The 20,732-nt window shown below is 35.3% G+C and overlaps 1 protein-coding gene across 1 annotated transcript in view; it reads right to left on the reverse strand.

Moving 5' to 3' along the window:
• Lrpprc (leucine rich pentatricopeptide repeat containing) overlaps positions 1 to 20,732 on the reverse strand; it is a 108,180-nt gene that overhangs the window by 1,521 nt on the left and 85,927 nt on the right. The window contains exons 30-37 of the mRNA XM_026385701.2: positions 19,205 to 19,331; positions 13,839 to 13,927; positions 9,633 to 9,834; positions 7,575 to 7,714; positions 7,339 to 7,454; positions 4,844 to 4,918; positions 2,428 to 2,512; positions 694 to 836 (exon numbers count right to left, since the gene is read on the reverse strand). Of these exons, the coding sequence (XP_026241486.2) occupies positions 694 to 836; positions 2,428 to 2,512; positions 4,844 to 4,918; positions 7,339 to 7,454; positions 7,575 to 7,714; positions 9,633 to 9,834; positions 13,839 to 13,927; positions 19,205 to 19,331 (977 nt within the window). The remainder of the gene's footprint in view (positions 1 to 693; positions 837 to 2,427; positions 2,513 to 4,843; positions 4,919 to 7,338; positions 7,455 to 7,574; positions 7,715 to 9,632; positions 9,835 to 13,838; positions 13,928 to 19,204; positions 19,332 to 20,732) is intronic.

A 20,732-nucleotide genomic window follows, 5' to 3' on the forward strand; every position in this document is an offset into this window, starting at 1 on the left:
AACAGCAAGAACTGATGGTACTGAACTTGAGAGTCACAAGCACTGCCTTTGTGGTGGCCAAGACTGCCCAGCCCATGGTCATCAGGCCTATGGCCAACTGGTCTCTGAAGCTTTGGTGCATCTTCCTTTTTTATTAAAAGATAAGTTCAGAGTTAAAGTCAGCACCAGGAGCCTCTGCATGCACAGGCCTATGTCTGCAGGTATTTATTTATACCTGGGCAGGGAGGGTTAAAGTGTTTAAAATAAATATAGTGAGGTGACTTTCAGTTCAATGATCTCACAAAATGGAATTCTGTATATGTAGAAATAGAGAAAACCAAATTTACTAAATAAAAAAAATAAAAAACTTAAAAGAAACTTATAACAGTGGCAATAACAGGCCTGGCTAATGAAATACTAGCCATTAAATTCTACTTTAAATACAAATGATGAGAGAACTGCCCAGGAACATATGATAAGCCCAGGCCACAGGGAAGGTCTGGGCAGATCTCTACCTAAACCTCAGAGCCAGAGGGCTTTGCACCGACCCCCACCAAAGCCATTGCTCATTCCCTGGAGCCCTCCCTCAGGGGTTCTTCACAGAGAACTAATCCTCATGTAAAGTATTCAACATTTTTTTTTTTTAAACACATTCTTATGAGGCATACATAAATCTGTAGAGGTATTTTCTCCCCTTAATTAAGAAATACTCACAGGGGGCTCAGTGAAAGGGACAGGTTCTCCAGCATGCTTCAGCAAAACCGCATAACGTTTTAGAAACAGATCATTCAACTTTATGTTCTTTGCAGTCAAACGTTCATAGAGTGCTTTAGCTGATGCAACATCTTTGTCCAAGACTAACCAAGTTAAAGGAAAAAAAAAAAGTTGTTAGTCATAGGTAAAAAGTGTTCCCTTTGCACCAGAACACTCTGCCACTGGGGATTCTGGGATCCCTCTATCAAATGAACACCTTCAGCAGGTTGCCACCTGCTATTCCCACCAACTCCGAGCTTCCTCACTGCTCTTCCCCTACTCTGCCAGCAATGCTCACTGTGAAGAAGGAAAAGGACAAACGTGAACTTATTTAAAGGCCTTTAGAATAACATTAATGGTATCAGGTGCTTTGGTTATTACACTATTCTGAAGACCCGAGATAATTAAAATGGCCACAGATTGTAAGTTCTCAATTATAAATAGGATGTGAAAAGTGTTTTGATCAATCCATGGCTCTCCCAAAAGAGAATGAGGATAAACGGCTCCCCAGCACTCAATTGGACCAGATCCTCTAAGTTTGGATGAAGTCAATTTCCTCCATGTAAATCCCTCCTGTGTAAATCCCCTGTTTCCTCTCCAAAGGCCCATGTCCTTTCCCTACTGCTGACAGAGCTCCAGCTCCTCTCTAGGAAGCTGCTTAAAGAAAACTAGTGTTTTCCTTTCCTTTGCCTGTTTAGATGTGTCCATCTACAACTAAAAAAATATATAGATTAATTTAGTAGTAACAAATAAAACTGTTTCATACATTTGACACTATTTCATGTTAATTTCTGGAAATTCAAGGTTTGTGATTATAGCTCTATTTTGAAACATAGCATGTTCCCTCATAAGGATGGAAAAACAAGAGAACCCAGTTTACTAATTCAGCTTGTTGGTTCGGTTGCCCTGACAAAAAGAAAGTCAACAAAGCAATTCTTTCTTTATTCCAAGTCTCCAATGAACAAACCAGTAGGTGGCAGATGAAAAGGTAATCATGATTTAGAAATGCTAACATTTATCTTCATTAGCGAGGGAACCTTAGACTGGTTCCCGTTCACATGATTATCTGGCAACAAGGGAACAATCTGGTTAAAAGACTGAAATTTCAACCAGGACTTCAGGTAAACCTCGGGCTGCTGTTTAGCTAAGGGGTCTGTTACTTCAAAAGAACAGGTAGGCAGGTGGAGGGGTACTAAAGGAGCAAGAAGACAATGCAAGAGACTGTCTCAAATTTAGACCTCCTCATGCTCCCTTTCCAGGTGTAGGGATCAGGGGAGACTGACCTGTTTCTAATATGTAAGTACAAGTGAATTTCCAGGTCTCTCCAGGAACCTGGGATCTAACTCAATATATGTGGGCTGCTCTGAACATGCTGATACTCTGTTAAAGTTATATGAATAGTTTCATATTCTTACAGTTTAAAAACATAGGGGCTGGGTTGTGGCTCAGTGGTAGAGCACATGCCTATCATGTGCGAGGCGCTGGATTCAATCCTCAGCACCACATAAAAATAAATAAAAATGAAGGTATAGTGTCCATCTACAACTAAAAAATATATATATATTAAAAAAATTCCAGAGCTAGCAAATGACTTATATCATCAGTAATTACCTGATTTCTAGGAGTACTGCCTTTGAGCTGAAGACTTATTTACTATGCTACAAATATTAAAATTATATGATTAGATTTTATTACCATAGCTTTTCATGGTAGAAGAGTATGCTTCCTCCTTTTCACTTAATTCAGGAATCAATTCTAATAAAGACGTCAGAACTGGTGCCTATGAAATTAAATACAGGTAACATTATCACAAATTCAAAAGAACAGTGTAATCAGTAGGACCACTGATATATCAATACTGTATCAGAAAATCTATACAATAATTACAACAAAACTTCTGACTCAATTTAATGGACTATTTCCCCTTCTATCTCAACATTTGATGTTGATTTGATAATTTACAGCCAAAACAAACCATCATTTTTCAAAAGTTAATGGAATTCCACTTACACTTTTATATTTTCTAAAATATCTAAATATAATATTATCTATCTCAATGTAATATTTTTAACATCTGAAGACTGTTTATTAACTGTATCAAAAAGTTATAAGATCTCAAGTGTGGAAGAGATAACAGCTGTAACTTTGATGAAATGTGAAGAATTTAGTCAAATCTTCTGAAGTTTTCTCCACTGCTACATGAAGAGAACACTACTGGGGTCTCACTGGAATTTTTATTTGATCCGATGGAGGAGAATGTAGCCTCAACTAAATATTATTTATTTCCTGTAGAAAATCCAGACCTGCCCCACCCCAAAGAAAAGCCAACTACTAGCACTTCTAGATGCACTCCAATGCTGCTGACTTTACATAAGTTTATGCCCTGTTTCCACCTTACCAGAGGTTAAATTGGATTAACCATTCTACTTCAAACAGATGGACAGTGTAACTGGTTGGCATTTAGATTTTCTGATACAGTATTCCTTTTGCATGTTTTTTTAGTCAATCCACACCTAGACCTGCATTTCTTCTGGGCTTCTTAATTTGGCCCAGTCCCACATGTGGACTAACAAGTGCTTTTTAGATTCTTACACTTTTTCTTATTGCTGTTTTGTGGTGCTGGGGATTAAACCCAGGGCCTTGTGTGCGCCAAGTATGTGCTCTACTACTGAGACACACCCTCAGCCCAGATTTTTATACTTTTTTAATAACAAATTTTAAAAGTTTGAAAGGAATTTCTTTAAAAGGAAAAGAGGGGCATAACTAAATATTTTCTATAATTTGTTTATGGTATATAAATACATGAGCCAGAGTTAAAAAGTGAAATTAAATGAAGTTTTTAAAAAGTGTGTGTACTTGGGGAAAGTGTGTAGAAAAGAAGGAAAACTAGGGGGCTGGGGCTGTAGCTCAGGGGCAGAGCACTTGCCTAGCATGTGAGTGGTACTGGGTTCGATCCTCAGCACCACATAAGAATGAAACAAATAAAATAAAGGCATTAGTCCATCTACAAAATAAATAAATAAATAAATAAATAATTTAAAAACAGAAGGAAAACTAGACCTCCTCGTCTAGCTTTGAAACACCAACAAATACCAAAATAAACTAAGAATGGGGCTCGTGGTACTCAACACATTTTTAGATGCAAATTTTAAAAACTAGACTTTTATTTTATTTTCCCTTTAACATTAAAAATATAATTGAGGGGCTGGGGTTGTGGCTCAGTAGTAGAGTATTTGCCTAGCACATGTGAGGCACTAGGTTCTACCCTCAGCATCACATAAAAATAAATTAAAATAAAGGTATTGTGTCCATTTTTTTTTTTTAAATAAATTTTGAGGGCTGAAGTTGTGGCTCAGTAGTAGAGTGTTTGCCTAGCATGTGTGAGGCCCCGGGTTCAATCCTCAGCACCACATAAAAATAAATAAAAATAAAGGCATTGTGGCCAACTACATACATACATAAACAAATAAATAAATAAATTTTGAGCCAGGTGTGGTGGTGATCACCTCTAATCCCAGGGGCTCAGAGGCTGAGGTTTGTGTTAAGCACCCCTGGGTTCAATCCCTGGTACCCTCCCTGCCCCCGCAAAAAAAGTATTTTGATTCTGTAACACTTACACACACCCCTTTCACAGTGTAAATAAGGTAACTACCAAAGGGAACATTAATTTGGGAGACCACATGAATTTTAAAGCCAATGGCACATGGACCTGGTAGTTTATACCTGATAAATGGTCAGGAGAGCCACCTGATACAGGCACTGCTGACGTCAGCCTCACTTGGCAGTGCTTCTGCATTATTAAATGTACCAAGGAGACCTAAGCAATACAATTTTTATCTTCCATTCCTAACAGTCCTTTCTTGAGCTCTCCATGCACAACTACAAGAACAAAGAATTCACTGCATGAACTTGTTTTTCATTTCCAGCACAACTAAGGAGTCAGGACCAACTCTGTATCGACATCCTAAAGAATTAGTAAATACAGGCAGGGAAAGTCTTCAGTCTTGAAGATATTTTTAGGTAAGATCCTGAACCAACAAGCTTTTATGTTAAACTATGAGGAAGACTGTCTTACAGCATCACTGATTTGTTAACAAGTAAATCACAGTACCTTTCCTGGTTTCTGAGAACTCCTGATACAGAATAGTGACAAAATTGAGGTTTGTTCAGCAATTGCTCCACATCTCTGAAAATTAAAACATTATTCAGTAAGTGCAGGTTTTTGATAAACAAGCAGATCAAGGTGAATATTTCCAATTAAGAAAGTTCACAATAATACAGTAGTATATCATTACCACGAGGAAGGCCTCATAGTTGACCATTTTTTTTTTAAGGTGAGAAAAAAGAAAACAAGTGCAAGTTATGCCAAGCTTTGGCGAAAGCTGTCCTTGGCACTGGAAGTATAAAGTTTGTTTAAAAAGAAAAGGGAAAAATTAAACTAATGCTTCAACAACCACAGAACAAGGTTTAGGACTGCAAAGAAAGAGGAAAAAAAGAAACACTATTCCTCTCCAATTATACTGCCAAGCATTCACAAGTGAGCTAGGGATCATAAGGTTAATTATACATTTAATAAGGTGTCAGGGAGATAACTGCTCGTTTCTTTATAAAAATTAAAATGTACAAAGCAAGTTCTCTTTAAAGTATAATTACCTACACTTACGCATACAAAAGGACTGATTTCAATCTCTCTATTTTATAAAAGGCTTTCATTGCAATAGACAGCCAGTGCTTGAAAAAGAGACAAAAGTTAAACTCAAAAAAAAAGTTTATATGACAGACCAGATAAATCAAGTGTCTATCCAATCTTAGATGCTATAGTCAAATCAAATATGGCAAGACAATATTTTAGTTTACACTCATCATAGATGTCATTCTTTTAAGTTTCTCAAAGCACATTGCTCTTCCAAAGCTTTAAAACACTGTCAATATTAAAACGAATAGTATAAAAAGAACTTTTGGGGACACATGGAACATTTACATTATACACCAATGTTTTCGACATCTGTGAATAAAGTGTTCTTCGCTAAAGCACGAATACTCTTTTATTGTTTGACAAGCAGGTAAAGGAAGGGTAAGGGCTTATCATCTGGAACCTCAGTCTATTGAGGGGATGCCAATGAAGACGCTGCTGCCACATCAACACTCAGCCATTTCAGGAGCCCCTGCCAGGTGAGGCTGCCGAGGGTAAAGGGAACTCTGAGGGCAGCAGGCCACAGCCTGGCTGTCTCTAGCCCTGTCGACTGTGGCCTCTGTAAAGGGACATGAAGGTTATAGCTCAGAATAAGATGGCAGAGGAGGTACCAAGTGCCATTTTCTAACACAATCACAAGAATGTGTTAAGTTGAAGGAATACCATCACTTTGATTAGATATTTATGAAGTAGGTGTTTAGATACATAAACATGAAGACAAAGCATAGAGTATATTCCTTTCAAGATAGACCTTTAAACACTAATTGCAGCACGCTAAAATAATGAGAAGATTCTTTATAAAATCCCTACCTATCATAAATTGCCTTTTCAAAAAAAAGGGGGGCGAGAGTAAAAGAGCCAAACCAAGCTAATCAGAATTCCTCTCTGTTCAGAAACAAAAGCAAAAGCCCTAGAGGCAGCACCAATTTCATTTTTTTATTCAACTGTTAAACTGGAGAAAAATTTTTGCAGGCATTTCTTTTCAAAATGGCTTGGCTGTACTGTCAGGCTAGATGGACTTTAAAGATCAAAACTGGAGCTTCAAGCAAATGGGTACAGTTTTTACCTTCTCTATCTCCGACTTAAGATATCTTGCAGCTGGTAACAATGTAAGTGAATATAATACTATTTACTATCAGAAATTGGTTCCAGGCCTCAATCTGACACAGGGAGTCTACACAAACACAGCCGCTGGCGGGATCACGGTGGCTGTTTGACTGCCACCTGCTGGGAAGGGCTCCCCAGCGGTGCCTGTTTGTGTACACTGCCAGTGGCAGCTCTGATCACCCACAGTTCTGTCGCACTTGGCGCAGCTTTATATTTAGTGCAGTTAAAGTGGCATGAATGCAGTTGTCTCCTTCCCTGAAGATTGCTAATTTAACTGAGAGTGTGGGCCACAGAGACCTGCATTTGTCATTTAATGTGTCTGTGACACACAAGTGAATAGAAAGCAAATTCAACTCTTAATAAACCTTGAATAAGGCACTAAGAATGTTTGAGTATTCAAGTGAGAAGCTGTACTTGAAAAGCAAACATTTCCTACTTTTTGTTTGCAAACTGTGTTGCCATGGTGATGCACAGTATTTAGAGCATTAGAGAAATTAAAATGAGAGATCAAAGGAATGGACGTTTTGCATCACCTATCTGCACAGAAACATTTGTCTTTAAATAATTTCAGCAAAACCCATCTTTCCCATCCCAAACCTTCTTTTAATTATACGGATATTCCTAGTTTTCAAATCAGCAACCTACAACCTACGATCCACCTCCTTGTCATGCAACCTTGATTCACAATGAATTCAAATGTTTTAGCAGCACCACAGTTTGTTTCCAGTATTCCTCCATACACACATCTAGTGACTTCAGTTCACTTCTCACAAGCTGCAAGCCTCACCGGCTCCATGAGTCATTACCTGTAGGAGAGCTCTGGCGTCATCCACCTTGCCCGAACCCATGAGCTGAAGGAAAAGATCGGTGACAGGTTTATAAACTGCAAACTGATTGGCCAATCTCTCTGCCATGATGCTTACTGGAAAACAGGTAAGAAAAATCTTGTTAAAACAGGGGTATGACTCATCCAAAGATATTTGGTCCAGTTTTACTGGAGAAAAAGTGCTTCTGAATTCGTTCACAAAAACAACCAACTTACACTTTTCAACTGCTGGTTCTATCTGCTCCTCTATTACCTTTCTGAATAAATATGCCAAGCCAAAGTACTGAGGTTCTATGGTTTGATTCCCTGAAGTAAGCATATTTTCAATGTTTTCTATGGCAACATCTATGTTATTGCTGTAAAAGGAAGCAAAACAAATTGAAAAGAAACATTTGCTTTTGTATTAATATTGCAGTCAGTATCAGCACAAGAACTTACTTTTAGATCAGCTCATGCAAACACTTTAGGAAACAAAAGGAAATACATTTACAATTAAACAGATTTCATAAACCACATGCAAGTTAAATTCAATCATGATTTGATACCAAAGGCAATCACCGAGAGGTTCATGCTGTAGTAGTTACATATTTTACTTCACAGTAGTTAAAAAATAGTCGCTTATTTTAAAATTCTGCTCTAGAGACAAGATCAACTATAGAAGAATTAATTAGGATAACTTTCTTAAATATTTGATTTTATAGCTCTTTGGCTGTATAATGAAAATTTAAGTTTAACTGCTCTAATTTTCACTTTATAACCCACAACTGGTCACTACTATATGAGGTAAAGACAATATATGGCATCTCAAGATTTTTAAAGATGCTGACCATGTCTTCAAAAGGTATATTTTCATATCTATAAATTTCCTATTCTTGAGCACTATACATTTGGAAAATACTAAAATTCTTAGAAAAAAAATTAACTATATGGTCTTATTAAGCAAATTATGAGAAAATATACGCTATTTTTGTGGTTAAGGTGGTCTACATTTGATAATTTTATGATAAGGCACTTCAAATAATCAATCTTATGTTGAAATTAATACTTTAAAAAATAGAACTTGGGGGCTGGGGTTGTAGCTCAGTGGCAGAGCATTTGCCTTGCATGTGTGAGGCACTGGATTTGATCCTAAGCACCATATAAAAATAAACAAAGACATTCTGTTCACCTACAACTACAAAAATTAAAAATATATATATATATAACTTGGGTTGGGGTATAGCTCAGTTGGTAGGGTGCTTGCCTTGTGTGCACAAGGACCCAGCACCACAAACAAACAAAAAAACACCTCACTGACTAAAAACAAATATCCTGTTACAATATATTTGTCTCATAGGTTCCAGTTAATAGTGTCTAAAAATATAATCTCTGTATTTTATAAAACTGTTTATATGGTAACTTTAAAAAAATTCATCCAACTGTTCCTTGAATAATTTCCTTGATCTTCTAACTTAATAAAATACAACTGTTTTTGCTCAAAGAAATGGGGAAGGAAAAACTCCAGCAAAAACATATATTTTAACATCACATGTTATGAAATGTACATAAGGTTAACTACTAAAGAACATTTTCCCCAAAAGGCAGTAAGAATGTCAATTCCATAATTATCCCTATGAATCTTTAATTTGAACAAAGTACTTTGCTAGTTAGGTCAATTAAAAAAAAAGTCCTTACATAATTCTATAGTGGTAATTCTCATCAAGGACTCTCGAGATGGTGGTAAGAGAATCATATCTAAGTACTTCCCCTTCTTGTGGGTGTGTGTCTTGAAGGGGTGGATAGGTGAAGAGTATAGAAATGATTTTTTTTTCTCTTTTTAGTGTTGGAGATGGAACACAAGGCCTTGTGCACACTAAGCGCCTAGTCCACCCCTGAGGTGCACCTCCAGCTCTAGAAATATATATTTCTAACAAGCTTGCTGGGTCTTGTTTCACAATATGCTAGCAGAGTATCACTCTCAAGCATTGTTGACAAATGAATGAAGTCATTTTCACTTGTGTAAAGAAGTGTTTTGACAACAAGAGGCCTGGCATGCACATCTATATAAAATTAGAAAAGTTAGCAGCTGTAGAGTAAATTTTATGAATCTGATAACTGTTGTTTATTCTTAGTTTTAATTTAAAGATAAAACACTTTTTTTCAATATATGATTATTTATAATAGGAAATAATCAGCAACAATAATCAGCACTGAAATTTCCAATATGGTTTCCAAAGGTCTAAAAAAGTTCTTAAAGGCAGTAGAGATAATTCAAGAAAGTTTGAAAGTACTTACTTCTTTATTTGTGCCAGAGCAATGTTATTGATGAAAACCATGTTGGAGAGTCCAATTGAGTCAAGTCCATTTACCATCTTCTGAATTGCTTCTATGCTTTGTATGTCACCCTTCAAGGCAAATGCCTGGATAAGGCGGGTCACTGACAATCTAGAAGGAATCTGCTTCAAATCCAAGGCTGTTTTCAGAGTTGTTAGAGCAGCTAAAATATAAGGGCAGAGGATGCAATTTTCTTATATGATCCATATTGACTTAAATGTACTTTGAAAATATGAGCACCAAATGGCTATATACAAAAAGCTATGAATAATTTATTCTAGATTACAGAAAGTATTAATACTTCATGAGAAATCTTAAATAAAAAAAAAAAAACTAATTTGACTATCCGTAAAGTAGTAGAGACCAGAGAAATTTCTTCTTTATGTCATGGAACACAATTGTTATTGACAATGTGAATTTTATCCATTCAGGGATAAAATTTTACATCTCATTCCAAGGAAATTGACAAGTTTAGAAAAGTACAAATAAGGAAAATTTTTAAAAATTAAAGAGTTTCCAAAAATATGTAATTTCTACCTAAATTCATATATTTCAGATTTTATTAACTCAAAGATTACATTATTATCAAAAACATTTAATATCCCAAAGATGCTTCCTTGAAAATGAGTTTTTCTGTTTCAAACAAGATCAACCTCATAGGAACAGTCAAACTTTCACATTAATAGATTTCTTTTATATGATTAGACACCTGTGGATATTTTCTTACATTCAGTTTTCAAATAAAACAAAGCTCATTCAAGTCTTATGGCTACAACCAATGGTTTTTTTTTTTTAATACAGAGAATCACAATTACAAGTACTTGATGATGAATAAATATGAAAAATCCTTCTAATTTACTGACTCATGTGCAAGTGTTGTGAAGTTCAGGTATTAAATAAAGTGATAACTGAAAGGAGATGCAATAGCAGCATAACAACCACCCTACCAAAGAAAACTTCACGGCTTTATAGCAATTACAGCAATGCAACCTAGACAAAACCAAGCTCTCAAAGCAGCTCTCTGAATAAGAACAGCTTATCTTTCACAGAGGAATGGGAAAGGGTAATAATTAAACAGTCTATTAAAAAAATACAGTAAAAGACATGATGAGTTTAGTATTTATTACTGAATATACTATTATACCAAATTTAGAAATAATTTTAATCAGTGACTCTGAAATAGGGAAAGGGGAAAATAGGTAATTTAAAAATCATATGCAATATAGGAAACAAAAATGTTTTTATATTATTAAAAATATAAATTACAGAAAATAAGCTTAATGTTACCTTGTTAACTGGTGGTCTACAGATAATCAAGTTCAAGTATTCTTTTTTTTAAAAAAAAAAAATTTATTTATTTCTTGTAGTTGTACACAATCACTTTATTTTATTTATTTATTTTTACGTGGTGGCTGAGGATCAAACCAGGGACTGAACCCGGGACCTTGCATGTGCAAGGCAAGCGCTCTACCACTGAGCCACATCCCCAGCCCCTCTTTTTTTCCTTTAGTACTGGAGATTGAACCCAAGACCTCATGCACTCTAGGCAAGCACTCTTACCACTGAGCGACATTTCCAGCCCAAGTATTCTTAGTACCTAAGTATATTGTAAGTTAGGGAGGTTCTTAACACCAGTGGATCAAAATAAAAACAATAATAAGATTAATGATAGTGACTATGGTAACTCAAAATTATTGAGCATTTATTATGATAGCTGAGCATTTACTGCATACTAGGCACAATACTAAGAAACTACACTCACAACTACCTTTATGAGGCAAGTACCAACTTTACATATGAGCTGCTGAAGCAGAAAATTGAAACACTTTCCCAAGGTCAAAGTGATTTCACTTGATACCAACTTGAGTCTAACCACCCCAGATGCTGAACCTATGGATACATGAGTAGAGAGGTGAGCAGAATAGATCATTTTGTGTTTATTCAAAGGGAGCATGAGACCTCATGACCTAAATCTCATTCCCACATAGAACTGTAGAGCAAATGACTTAAAAAAGACACCAAAAATGATATCCACCCACATTCCTACCCCCAAGACTTTTCTCACTATTATTCAATTCCATCATTTACTCACTCACTAGTAATACTCAATAAATTGTAAAGATGCCATGATATCAGTTTTTAATATTCTACAAGCATTATTAGCTTATAAAATTATAGTAGGATTTGTCTTTTTTATTATTATTATTTTTTTTATTACTGCCTTAGATTGGGTTTATTTAAAAAAAACCTGAAAGAGAGAAAGGCAGAAGAACAGAAGGGGTCTTTAAAACTTGGGGGCTTTCACTGATAATGGAGCAAAATGTAGAGATAGAAACAAGGCCAACATGATTCCCCATCCTTGCCAATGATCATTTTACTCCAACAAGTGGTTAGTGTATGGTCAGGCTGGGAGTCAGGGCTGGGGGTGGGGGTTGCATTGGGTGGAGGATGTTCTCTTCTCAGATATCCTCCATTTGAGTTGAACAGCTGGGAAGAATATATGAGAAATTATACCATGCACTTTCCATAGTTTTCATGGGGCACCTAACATATTAATAAAAGATAGCAGTCAAGTTAGGGGCTGTGGTTGTGGCTCAGTGGTAGAGCGCTTGCCTTGCATGTGCGAGACCCTGGGTTCGATCCTCAGCACCACATAAGAATAAATAAGTGAAATAAAGGTATTGTTTCCAACTACAACTAAAAAATAAATATTTAAAACAACAACAACAACAAAAGGATAGCAATCAAGTTAAACTTGGGTCAGATTCAACCCCCAAATGAATCTCTGAAATTAAAATTAATAGGTGGTTTGTTTAAGGTTTGGGATGCAGCTCAGTTATAGAGCACTTGCCTACAATATTACGTGTGAGGCCCTGTGTTTAATCCTTAGTACTGTAATACAAACACACAAAAAAAGTTTTATCCTTCATTCCTATAGAAAAGTAGCTATTTACAACAATGAGCTTATTTATATGGGGAACAATTTTCATTTTTCAATGTATTTAAGTTGTTAATCCAAAATTTTAACAATAAGCCCTACTCTACTCAATTACAATTTAAGGCTGTCCAAAAAGACTATGTTGATGGGGGCCCTGCCTGTGGAATGCTAGGGTGGAAATTCTGCAAAGGGAGAAATCACCACTTACATATTCAGTGCTAATCAACTAGGGAAATGGCTAAAGACCAGCATGTTTGTGTATTACAAGCAATGCCAACTTTCAGAGATGCAAAATATTTTATAAACATGCAAGCCAGGAAGAACACTGCTATTACAGACTAGGGAAGAAACCTGTAACATTTAATAAGAACTTTTTACCCCAATCTTAAAAGATCTCCTATGTGAGTTTTGTTCTATTAGTAAAATTGTAATATTACTGTATTGACTAAAATTCAAATGTGAAACTTAATGTGAAAAGCTACTTACCTAAATTTAAGAGAGTCATCACTGTCCCACTTGGAAGCTCATTCATAAGCCCTCCACATCCAAATCCAGCTCAATGCAAACCATCTACCAAACCACCAGCCCCCAAGCCAACCCTCCCCAAAATCATCTCCACGTCTCTCGTGTTACCCTTTTAATATTCATTTATAAATTCTAAACTTCAAACAAATACCATATTTTATTGCTGTTGATATTATGAACTATTAAAAAAGTGTTAGATTAAGTTTTAAAAATCAATATTATAATCATTTAGTGCACAATCCCACAAATTTAACACTCAATTTAACTCATTTGCTATCTCACACACAACCAACACAATACGCAAGAAACAACTGCTGGGAATTGTTTCAGACACCCGAAAGTATGTTAATTTCCAAAGCAAAATGACTTGTGCTGTGAATTTTAACGCACTTGAAAGCCTGTACTTTCTCTCGTTCTGGAACACAAATTTTGCATGTCTGAAGAGCTGTGATTCATCTTAAGAAAACCCATCTTGTGTTAAATGGAATGGAAACTGGACTAAGTGGTCAAATGACAAGTACATTCATATTCAAGCTGTATTATAAATGCATGTACAGTAATTTACGTCTCTCAGCTACCACAAAAGGCTCTTGATAAGCAGGTAATTTGCTAAATGGACTCCTTTATCCAAGTATTCGAAGGGCGTTACAAGAAAAATCTGCAGAGGCATTAATGTGACGTAAAGGTCAAGCATTGTGACATACCTTTCAAATAATCCCGCCTAACTTGCGTTATGATGAGGAGGCTGTTGGCAGCATCGTTCAGTGCGAAGCCCTTGATGTGGGTCTCAGCGCTAAAAGAAGCAGACATTTAGAAAGGAATTACTGACATGCTTCTGATACGATAATAAATGGTTGAGCACCAAGGTGAAATTATAAAAACTACTGTTCGTATGTTAAAAATATTGCTGCAAAATATCGACCTGGAGACAGCTTTTGTGTTATCCTGTCAATGGTTATAGAAGGATAATTTTTTTTTGCATTCTGACAGATGACAAAGTTGGAAATGAGCAACAAAAGAAACAAAGTACAAGATTTTTTTTAAACAATCGGTTCAGATTCTTGAATGCTGACATATTAGATGACTAAAATAACTGCATGCCCTGCATTGTTCCGCTGTATTCTAAGCTGGATACTTTTTCCTACATTCACCATAATTATAAAATGTAAAACTATTCTTCCTGCAACAAAAATGAACATTTATTTTCAGCACTGTATATTTTAAACATAAACTACAGCATATTACTAACCAACACCATATCATTTGGTTGATTAATTTTCAAATTTCTGTCATCTAGATACATAGAGTTCTTAAAGCTTTTAAACATACTGCAGAACCAAAACCGTATAAATTTAAATTAAAATTTTCACACAACAACCCAGTTTTAGACTTCAAGCAGAACCCTAACTTTTTAAAACTCAAGAGTTAAAAACTCAATGAAGCATACAGGATTAAAAAAACAAAAAGACAAACCCCCCAAAAAACATAAATGACATCTATCTCTGGGTGTCTTTAATGCCTGGGGTTCATCACAGAATTAGGAAATCACCACAGGTCAAGGGGGCAAAAGCAATTGCTGCCATTTGCCTTACCAAGCTCAATGGTGACCTCGCTCCCAGCCCTGCACAGAAGCCTTGAGCTGAGCAGACTGTGAGGAAAGCGGGGTCACTGCTAAATTATTCTCACCAATCTTAATAAAATCCTCCCCAAACACCAAAATGCACCCATCCCCTCAGTCCCCTGTAGCCTCTGAGGTTCACCCTTGAGGTCCCTGGATGCAGGATTTTCTTATCCCCCAACCAATCCTCTTAAATCCCGCCAAAGCACCCATTGCTCAGTTTGACTTTTTCCCTTTGTCCCATCTGTCAAAGCTCCTAAATCAACAACTCATGCATGAGACTATAAATTATGTGAAATAAAGGATTTACTTCCTCAATCTGTGGCATGATTAAATAAAAATTAGCTCACTCCTTATGCCAATATTATTACATATATTATACCATATTTCCTTAAGAATATTCCCTAAGGTTCTAAAACCATGAGGTAACAAAACTTCTTTTAACTGATGGATGTGAAATACACTTTGAGGGTGTGAAAACCTCAAAACATGTAACATTCTTTTTTAATAATCTCTTCCTATCTTGGGAAGCTGCCTTTTCATTATAAATATGAAAGTAGAGCTAAGGATTAGAAAGAAAAATTCCCATGAGAGGAACTGACCAATTTCAACCAAAATATGTTCCAAACTGGTAAAAGGAGAAAAACTACAAAAAGTTACTGATAGAGATCTCTGCACTGTACTCTTCCATACAATAAAAGAAATTTGATCATAATTCTGATTTTTTCCCCTAGAAACCAAATTTTCTGTGATGATGGGAAATATTCCTCATCTGTGCTACACAATACAGTTCGCCACTCACATGTGGCTGTACAGGACACTATGACAGAGGAACAGAAATAATAAAACCTAATTAACTTTAAATAACTTAAATTTAAACACCACTCTATATGGCTAGTGGCTACTGAACTGGACTGCACAGAATCACAGACTTTTTTTTTTTTTTAAGAACTACCACAATAAAGAGGGAGAAACTGCAGAGGGAAGGGTATCAAGTTATAATCAACTGCAAAAATTAATCTATCACAGAAAGTATTTCACATTAGATATTTCAAAGCAATGAAAATGGATTGTGCTTATATATAGGACATTACTCAGTGATTGTAATTTATATTACTCTGGATAACGAAAACTGGCTAATCCAGTAAAAATCATCAGTGATAAAATAGCATTATTTCCAGAAAGAATGAAATAGGAAGCTAGCAGGGACAAGAGAAAATTAAGAGCAATTCTCAAAAGATAAAGCAGGGCTGTTGTTACATGATTCTCAAATTCCCTAAGATTACCATTTAGTATTATCAGAGATTTAAAATAATTTATATCCCTTACAGCTCTCTGAATAAGCAGTTTTCCTTCCTTCCTTGAAACAATTCACTCTCATAAAATTTTTGAAACATGAGAAACTAAATAGAAGAAAGCTGGTTTTTAAAAAAATTTTCAAGGCAGCTATTACTGTTACTTTTGAGATGTTCCATTACTTGTTGGGAAGGTTAAATGACCTTGCCAATAAAACTGAAGAAATCTCATTAGAAGTCAAGTGCATCTGTAACACATTAAGAGTCAGCGAAGGAATTATCAAAACAAAGATGGCAGGAAAACTATTGCTCTTGAGATTGAACAAGTAGCATTATGTAGATAATTATCATGGATTGCTGTTCAGGGATTGAGAGCAAGACTGGCAGAATAATACTAGGGGGCACTGCCCCTTGCTACAGTAGCTCATATTGTTGCCAATATTACAATATAGTTGCCTATAAAAAAACAATTCCTTTTTACTCTGACTATTGATACTGAGCTGGAAGGGAAAGAGATGGTCCTAGTCTAGCATTGGCAATGAACTAGGACATGACTCCAGAGATGTTATATGACAGACTCTAGTAACATAATTAGCTGGAACTTGAACTTTTGCTTCTGAATCCCCAGTCCAAGGTTATTTTCAAAAGTTCCAAATGTATTCAAATGAAGTTATAATTCAACATCAATATAACACTTTATTGGTTTAAGGTCCAAGTTGATCTGAAGCTTTAGATCTTGGACTCAGAGCTACATGGAGAAGGAAGCTATAAATAATGGTGGTGTGAAGACAGCTAAAATAAAAGTGTTTTCAATTGTACAGAAAGTCTCACTTCTATGTGGAATCTAAATAGTCAAACTCAAAGAGCAAAGAATAGAATGGCAGTTGGTAGGGGCTGGAAGGAGGGGAAATGGAGAGAAGATGGTTAAAGGGTACAAAAGCTGGTCACGTGAGGTAAGTTCTGGAACTCTACACACATTGCCTACAGCTAACAATACTGTATGATAAACTTTAAATTGTTAACAGGGTAGATTTTATACACAACACCCCCCCAATAACAATAACAACAAAGGAGGGAGGAGATGAATATACTTATGGCCTTGATGGTGATGAGGTTTTATGAGAATATACTTATTCCCAAACACACTCAGGTATATACATTAAACATATACATCTTTTTATATGTCAGTTATATTCTAATATCTTTATGAAAACTTAGAAAGAAAGAGAAGGAAAGAAGATAAGCCTGTATTTTATAGATTGTGAATATAAAGGTTATACTTATAACTATCTTATAAAAGTCAGTGTCTTTCAAACTTATTATGTCAAGATTCATAGTAGGACTATAGAAAGAAATGATGTTTTATACTACATTGCAGTACACTGCTATACAGCATGCTATATACATGCCCATAAAACTGAAATCAACATTTCACAAAATTCTATCTTCGCTAAATGAAGTGCTTTGATATTTTCCAGTCTATTTCATTTAAAAAAAAAAAATGCTGATTCTGTCCCACTAGATTTCATGAGCCACTAACTGATTGCAATTGCAGTCTGGAAAATATTCTAGGATCCTGAATGAGCACCCACCCTAAGAGGCAAGAATACGTTTAAATCTCTGTTTTCCAATCTCATCTTATGAATATGTTTTAAGTATATTCTATAATATACTTACATGTGATATGTTACTACAACTATTAAGGGTGTGTAACCAAAATGTTAGAGACACATGATTCCTGAATCACCCAGGGAGCTTAGTAAAATGCACATTCCTATGCCTTAACACCCTAACAGTTGCCCACCTTTGTGGTGGGATGTGGGTAATCTTTTTATGCTGCCAGAGTAAGGGCCACTGTTCCAGAACAAATCCAAAAAGAACGAAAAAAAAATTTTTTTTAGTTGTATTTTTAGGACCATTCTCAGCACTAAACGGTTTTGTTTTATCTCCTCACTTTAATACCTAATTCTCAACACAAAAAGCTCCTTTCTTTTTTCTATCTTTCCAAATCACCACTGTTTCAGAACACCTTTTATTATGGGATAGTTTTATAGTAATTTTTTGAGAAAAGTAACTTTAAAAGATAGTCCTCCCAACCCCTTGCTTTCAGTGGTTATAGATGACAGGATACATTTTTTGAAATGTACCAAAACACAAACCCTAGGAATAGACCTACCAAGCTTAACTTTAACAACACTGAAATTAACACTAGGTTTCCTAGTGACTCGAAAGAATGGCAAGCATCAATTTTCTATTCAGAATTCTATATTCCAAAAGTGCTATGACTTAAAAAATTTTGTAGGTAAAAATTGGTTGAGAGTTTACTTCAGAATCTCTAAATGGTATATTAGGGAAAAGTTCTCTTTTCCATTGAAAATAAACTACTGACCCATCAACATGCTTATGTTTCAAGGCAGGTGATTTTCAATTCCTCCCTTCTAGACTGTTTTTTTATTTATTAATCAAAGTTTTCAAGATAGTAACTTGGGGATAAGATAACATCCATTAGTTACCAGATACACCAGTAAGAAACCTTTCTTCTTATTTTGATTAGCAGAGTATTTTCATCTAGGGGATTAGCCCAAGAGACAAAACCACTGCTAGCACCAAAGAGATTTTTCTTTCAAAAATCCAAAACCAAACCAAAAAACCCATTACTGGTAATGGCATAGAAAATGTTTTGAGAACCTATATTTTCTTTCAGTTTCTCTAAGTTATTTAATGTAAAACTTATTGTTTGGAAGAAAACCAAGGCTCAAAGATGGCTCAAAGTTTCCCCCAAATCAAGGTGCTTTCAAGTAACATTCAAACCCTCATCTTTCAAGCCCTTTGTATCTTCATTACAACAGGCTGCTCTTATTACAGAAAAAAAAAAAAATCTATGCAATTAGTTGCTGAACAAGAAAAAAAATTACTTTTATGTACATGGATGTCTAAAATGAGCTGTGGGCATACAAAGAAAATAAAATGTACTATGTGTGGGTAATAATGGTTACATTTTTTATGGGATAAAAAAAACATACAATGGAGTTAGCATTTCTTACGATCTTTATGGGTAACTAAGGCTAAATAAGCAATTGCTACTAAACCATGTAAAAACAATCTTAATTGTAGCCAATATTTTTTAAAGCAAAAGGTTTAACAGAGTGATACTTACAAATCTTTAACTTGCATTGCTTGTGGAAAACTATCCTTTGACAACAGTAATTGTATTAGTTTGTTGTAAGTTTCACTGCTAAATACAATGTTTTGCCTTTGTGCTTTCAGGAAGATATTATATGCATCTATGAGAGAAAAAAAATAAGATGACATTATTCTGAATTGGCAAAAAGGAAGAGGAAAACCAAAGTCCTAAGCCCATATATTTCTTTTAAAATACTTATCTACCATTATAATTCTATAGAGATACATGCTGATGGCACAAGCAGATATCATCATTCTTCAAATCTTTTAAAGCCAAATTTCAATTTTGGAAACACATATTGGTTTTCTTTTAAAACTAGTTTTTCATACTAGCTTTCTTCAGTCAATAAATTATGTTCTTGCCAATAAAAATGAGAAATAGCTCTCCTGAATTTGCCAAAAGATGATACGAGTTTCAAAATAAACTGCAAAATGTGTATTAAAGTCCAAATAAACCAGAGGTATAATTTAGATTGAGGGGAGCAAAAGATTCATTTTAAAGCAATCTTTAATCTATAAGTGGGTGGTTACAATGGTTAACATTTCAGCACAATAGCATTAAAGTGAATATAGCCTATAATTCTAAAATTAGGAGATCAAATTATTTGGCTACGACAGGACTTATACAAAAACATACAATTTTCAAATATACAGATATCTAACGAGTAAACTAGGCAACATTTGTTTGACTGATTAACAGTTTTATTTCACTTGTTCACAATAACTGTCAGTGAATGAAAAGATGTTACCAAAAGAGAAGTAACTACACTTTTCAGTCACTTACTTTTCTGAAATAAAATTGCCTGGCTATAAACAGCCAACTGAAACTACAATCCATTCCCTTGTGTATATAAACATATCACAATAGAGGGAGAGCATAACTCAACTATCAGGTACGGCCTTCTATGCACATAAGGCTCAACATAAAGACACAGAGAACATGGAATCGAGGAATGGATAAGATGCTAATGCTCAGAAGAACATTCTATGCTATCTGAGGTTTCTAAACAGGCAAAAACTATAATGCTTTTATGTACAAGCCGGGAGCATGTGCATTATTTCCTTAACTAAACTGAAGTGGCAGTGTCAAAAACTTACTTCTCTCTTCATGCTAAACTGGAAGGAAAAAAAGGGAAACCAGGGATGACAATATTTCTATGTGCATCTTAACTAAGGAGAACAATTTGGGTGAGTGAAAGTAACTGTGGTACAAGTTAATAAAATTTTAAGCAAGCCTTCCAAAGAATAACCCTTGTTGCCATTCAATTACCAACTGCTTTATACTTGTATGTGCTAGGGCACTGGCAAAAGTAGAAAGCAAAAACGCACAGATAAGCAAGAAGGAATTCTACCATTATCACAACTTTGCTACTGGTAATGACAATCACAATATACCCTTAAGAACTTTCAGAAAAATACTAATATGAATATTCCACTTTCAAAGCATTTATATCTTGCTAAGCATTCAAACCCTGATACTTTAAAAAAGTATTTAGAACCTC

Source organism: Urocitellus parryii, chromosome 12, assembly GCF_045843805.1.
Source record: "Urocitellus parryii isolate mUroPar1 chromosome 12, mUroPar1.hap1, whole genome shotgun sequence".
Classification (NCBI taxonomy): domain Eukaryota; kingdom Metazoa; phylum Chordata; class Mammalia; order Rodentia; family Sciuridae; genus Urocitellus; species Urocitellus parryii.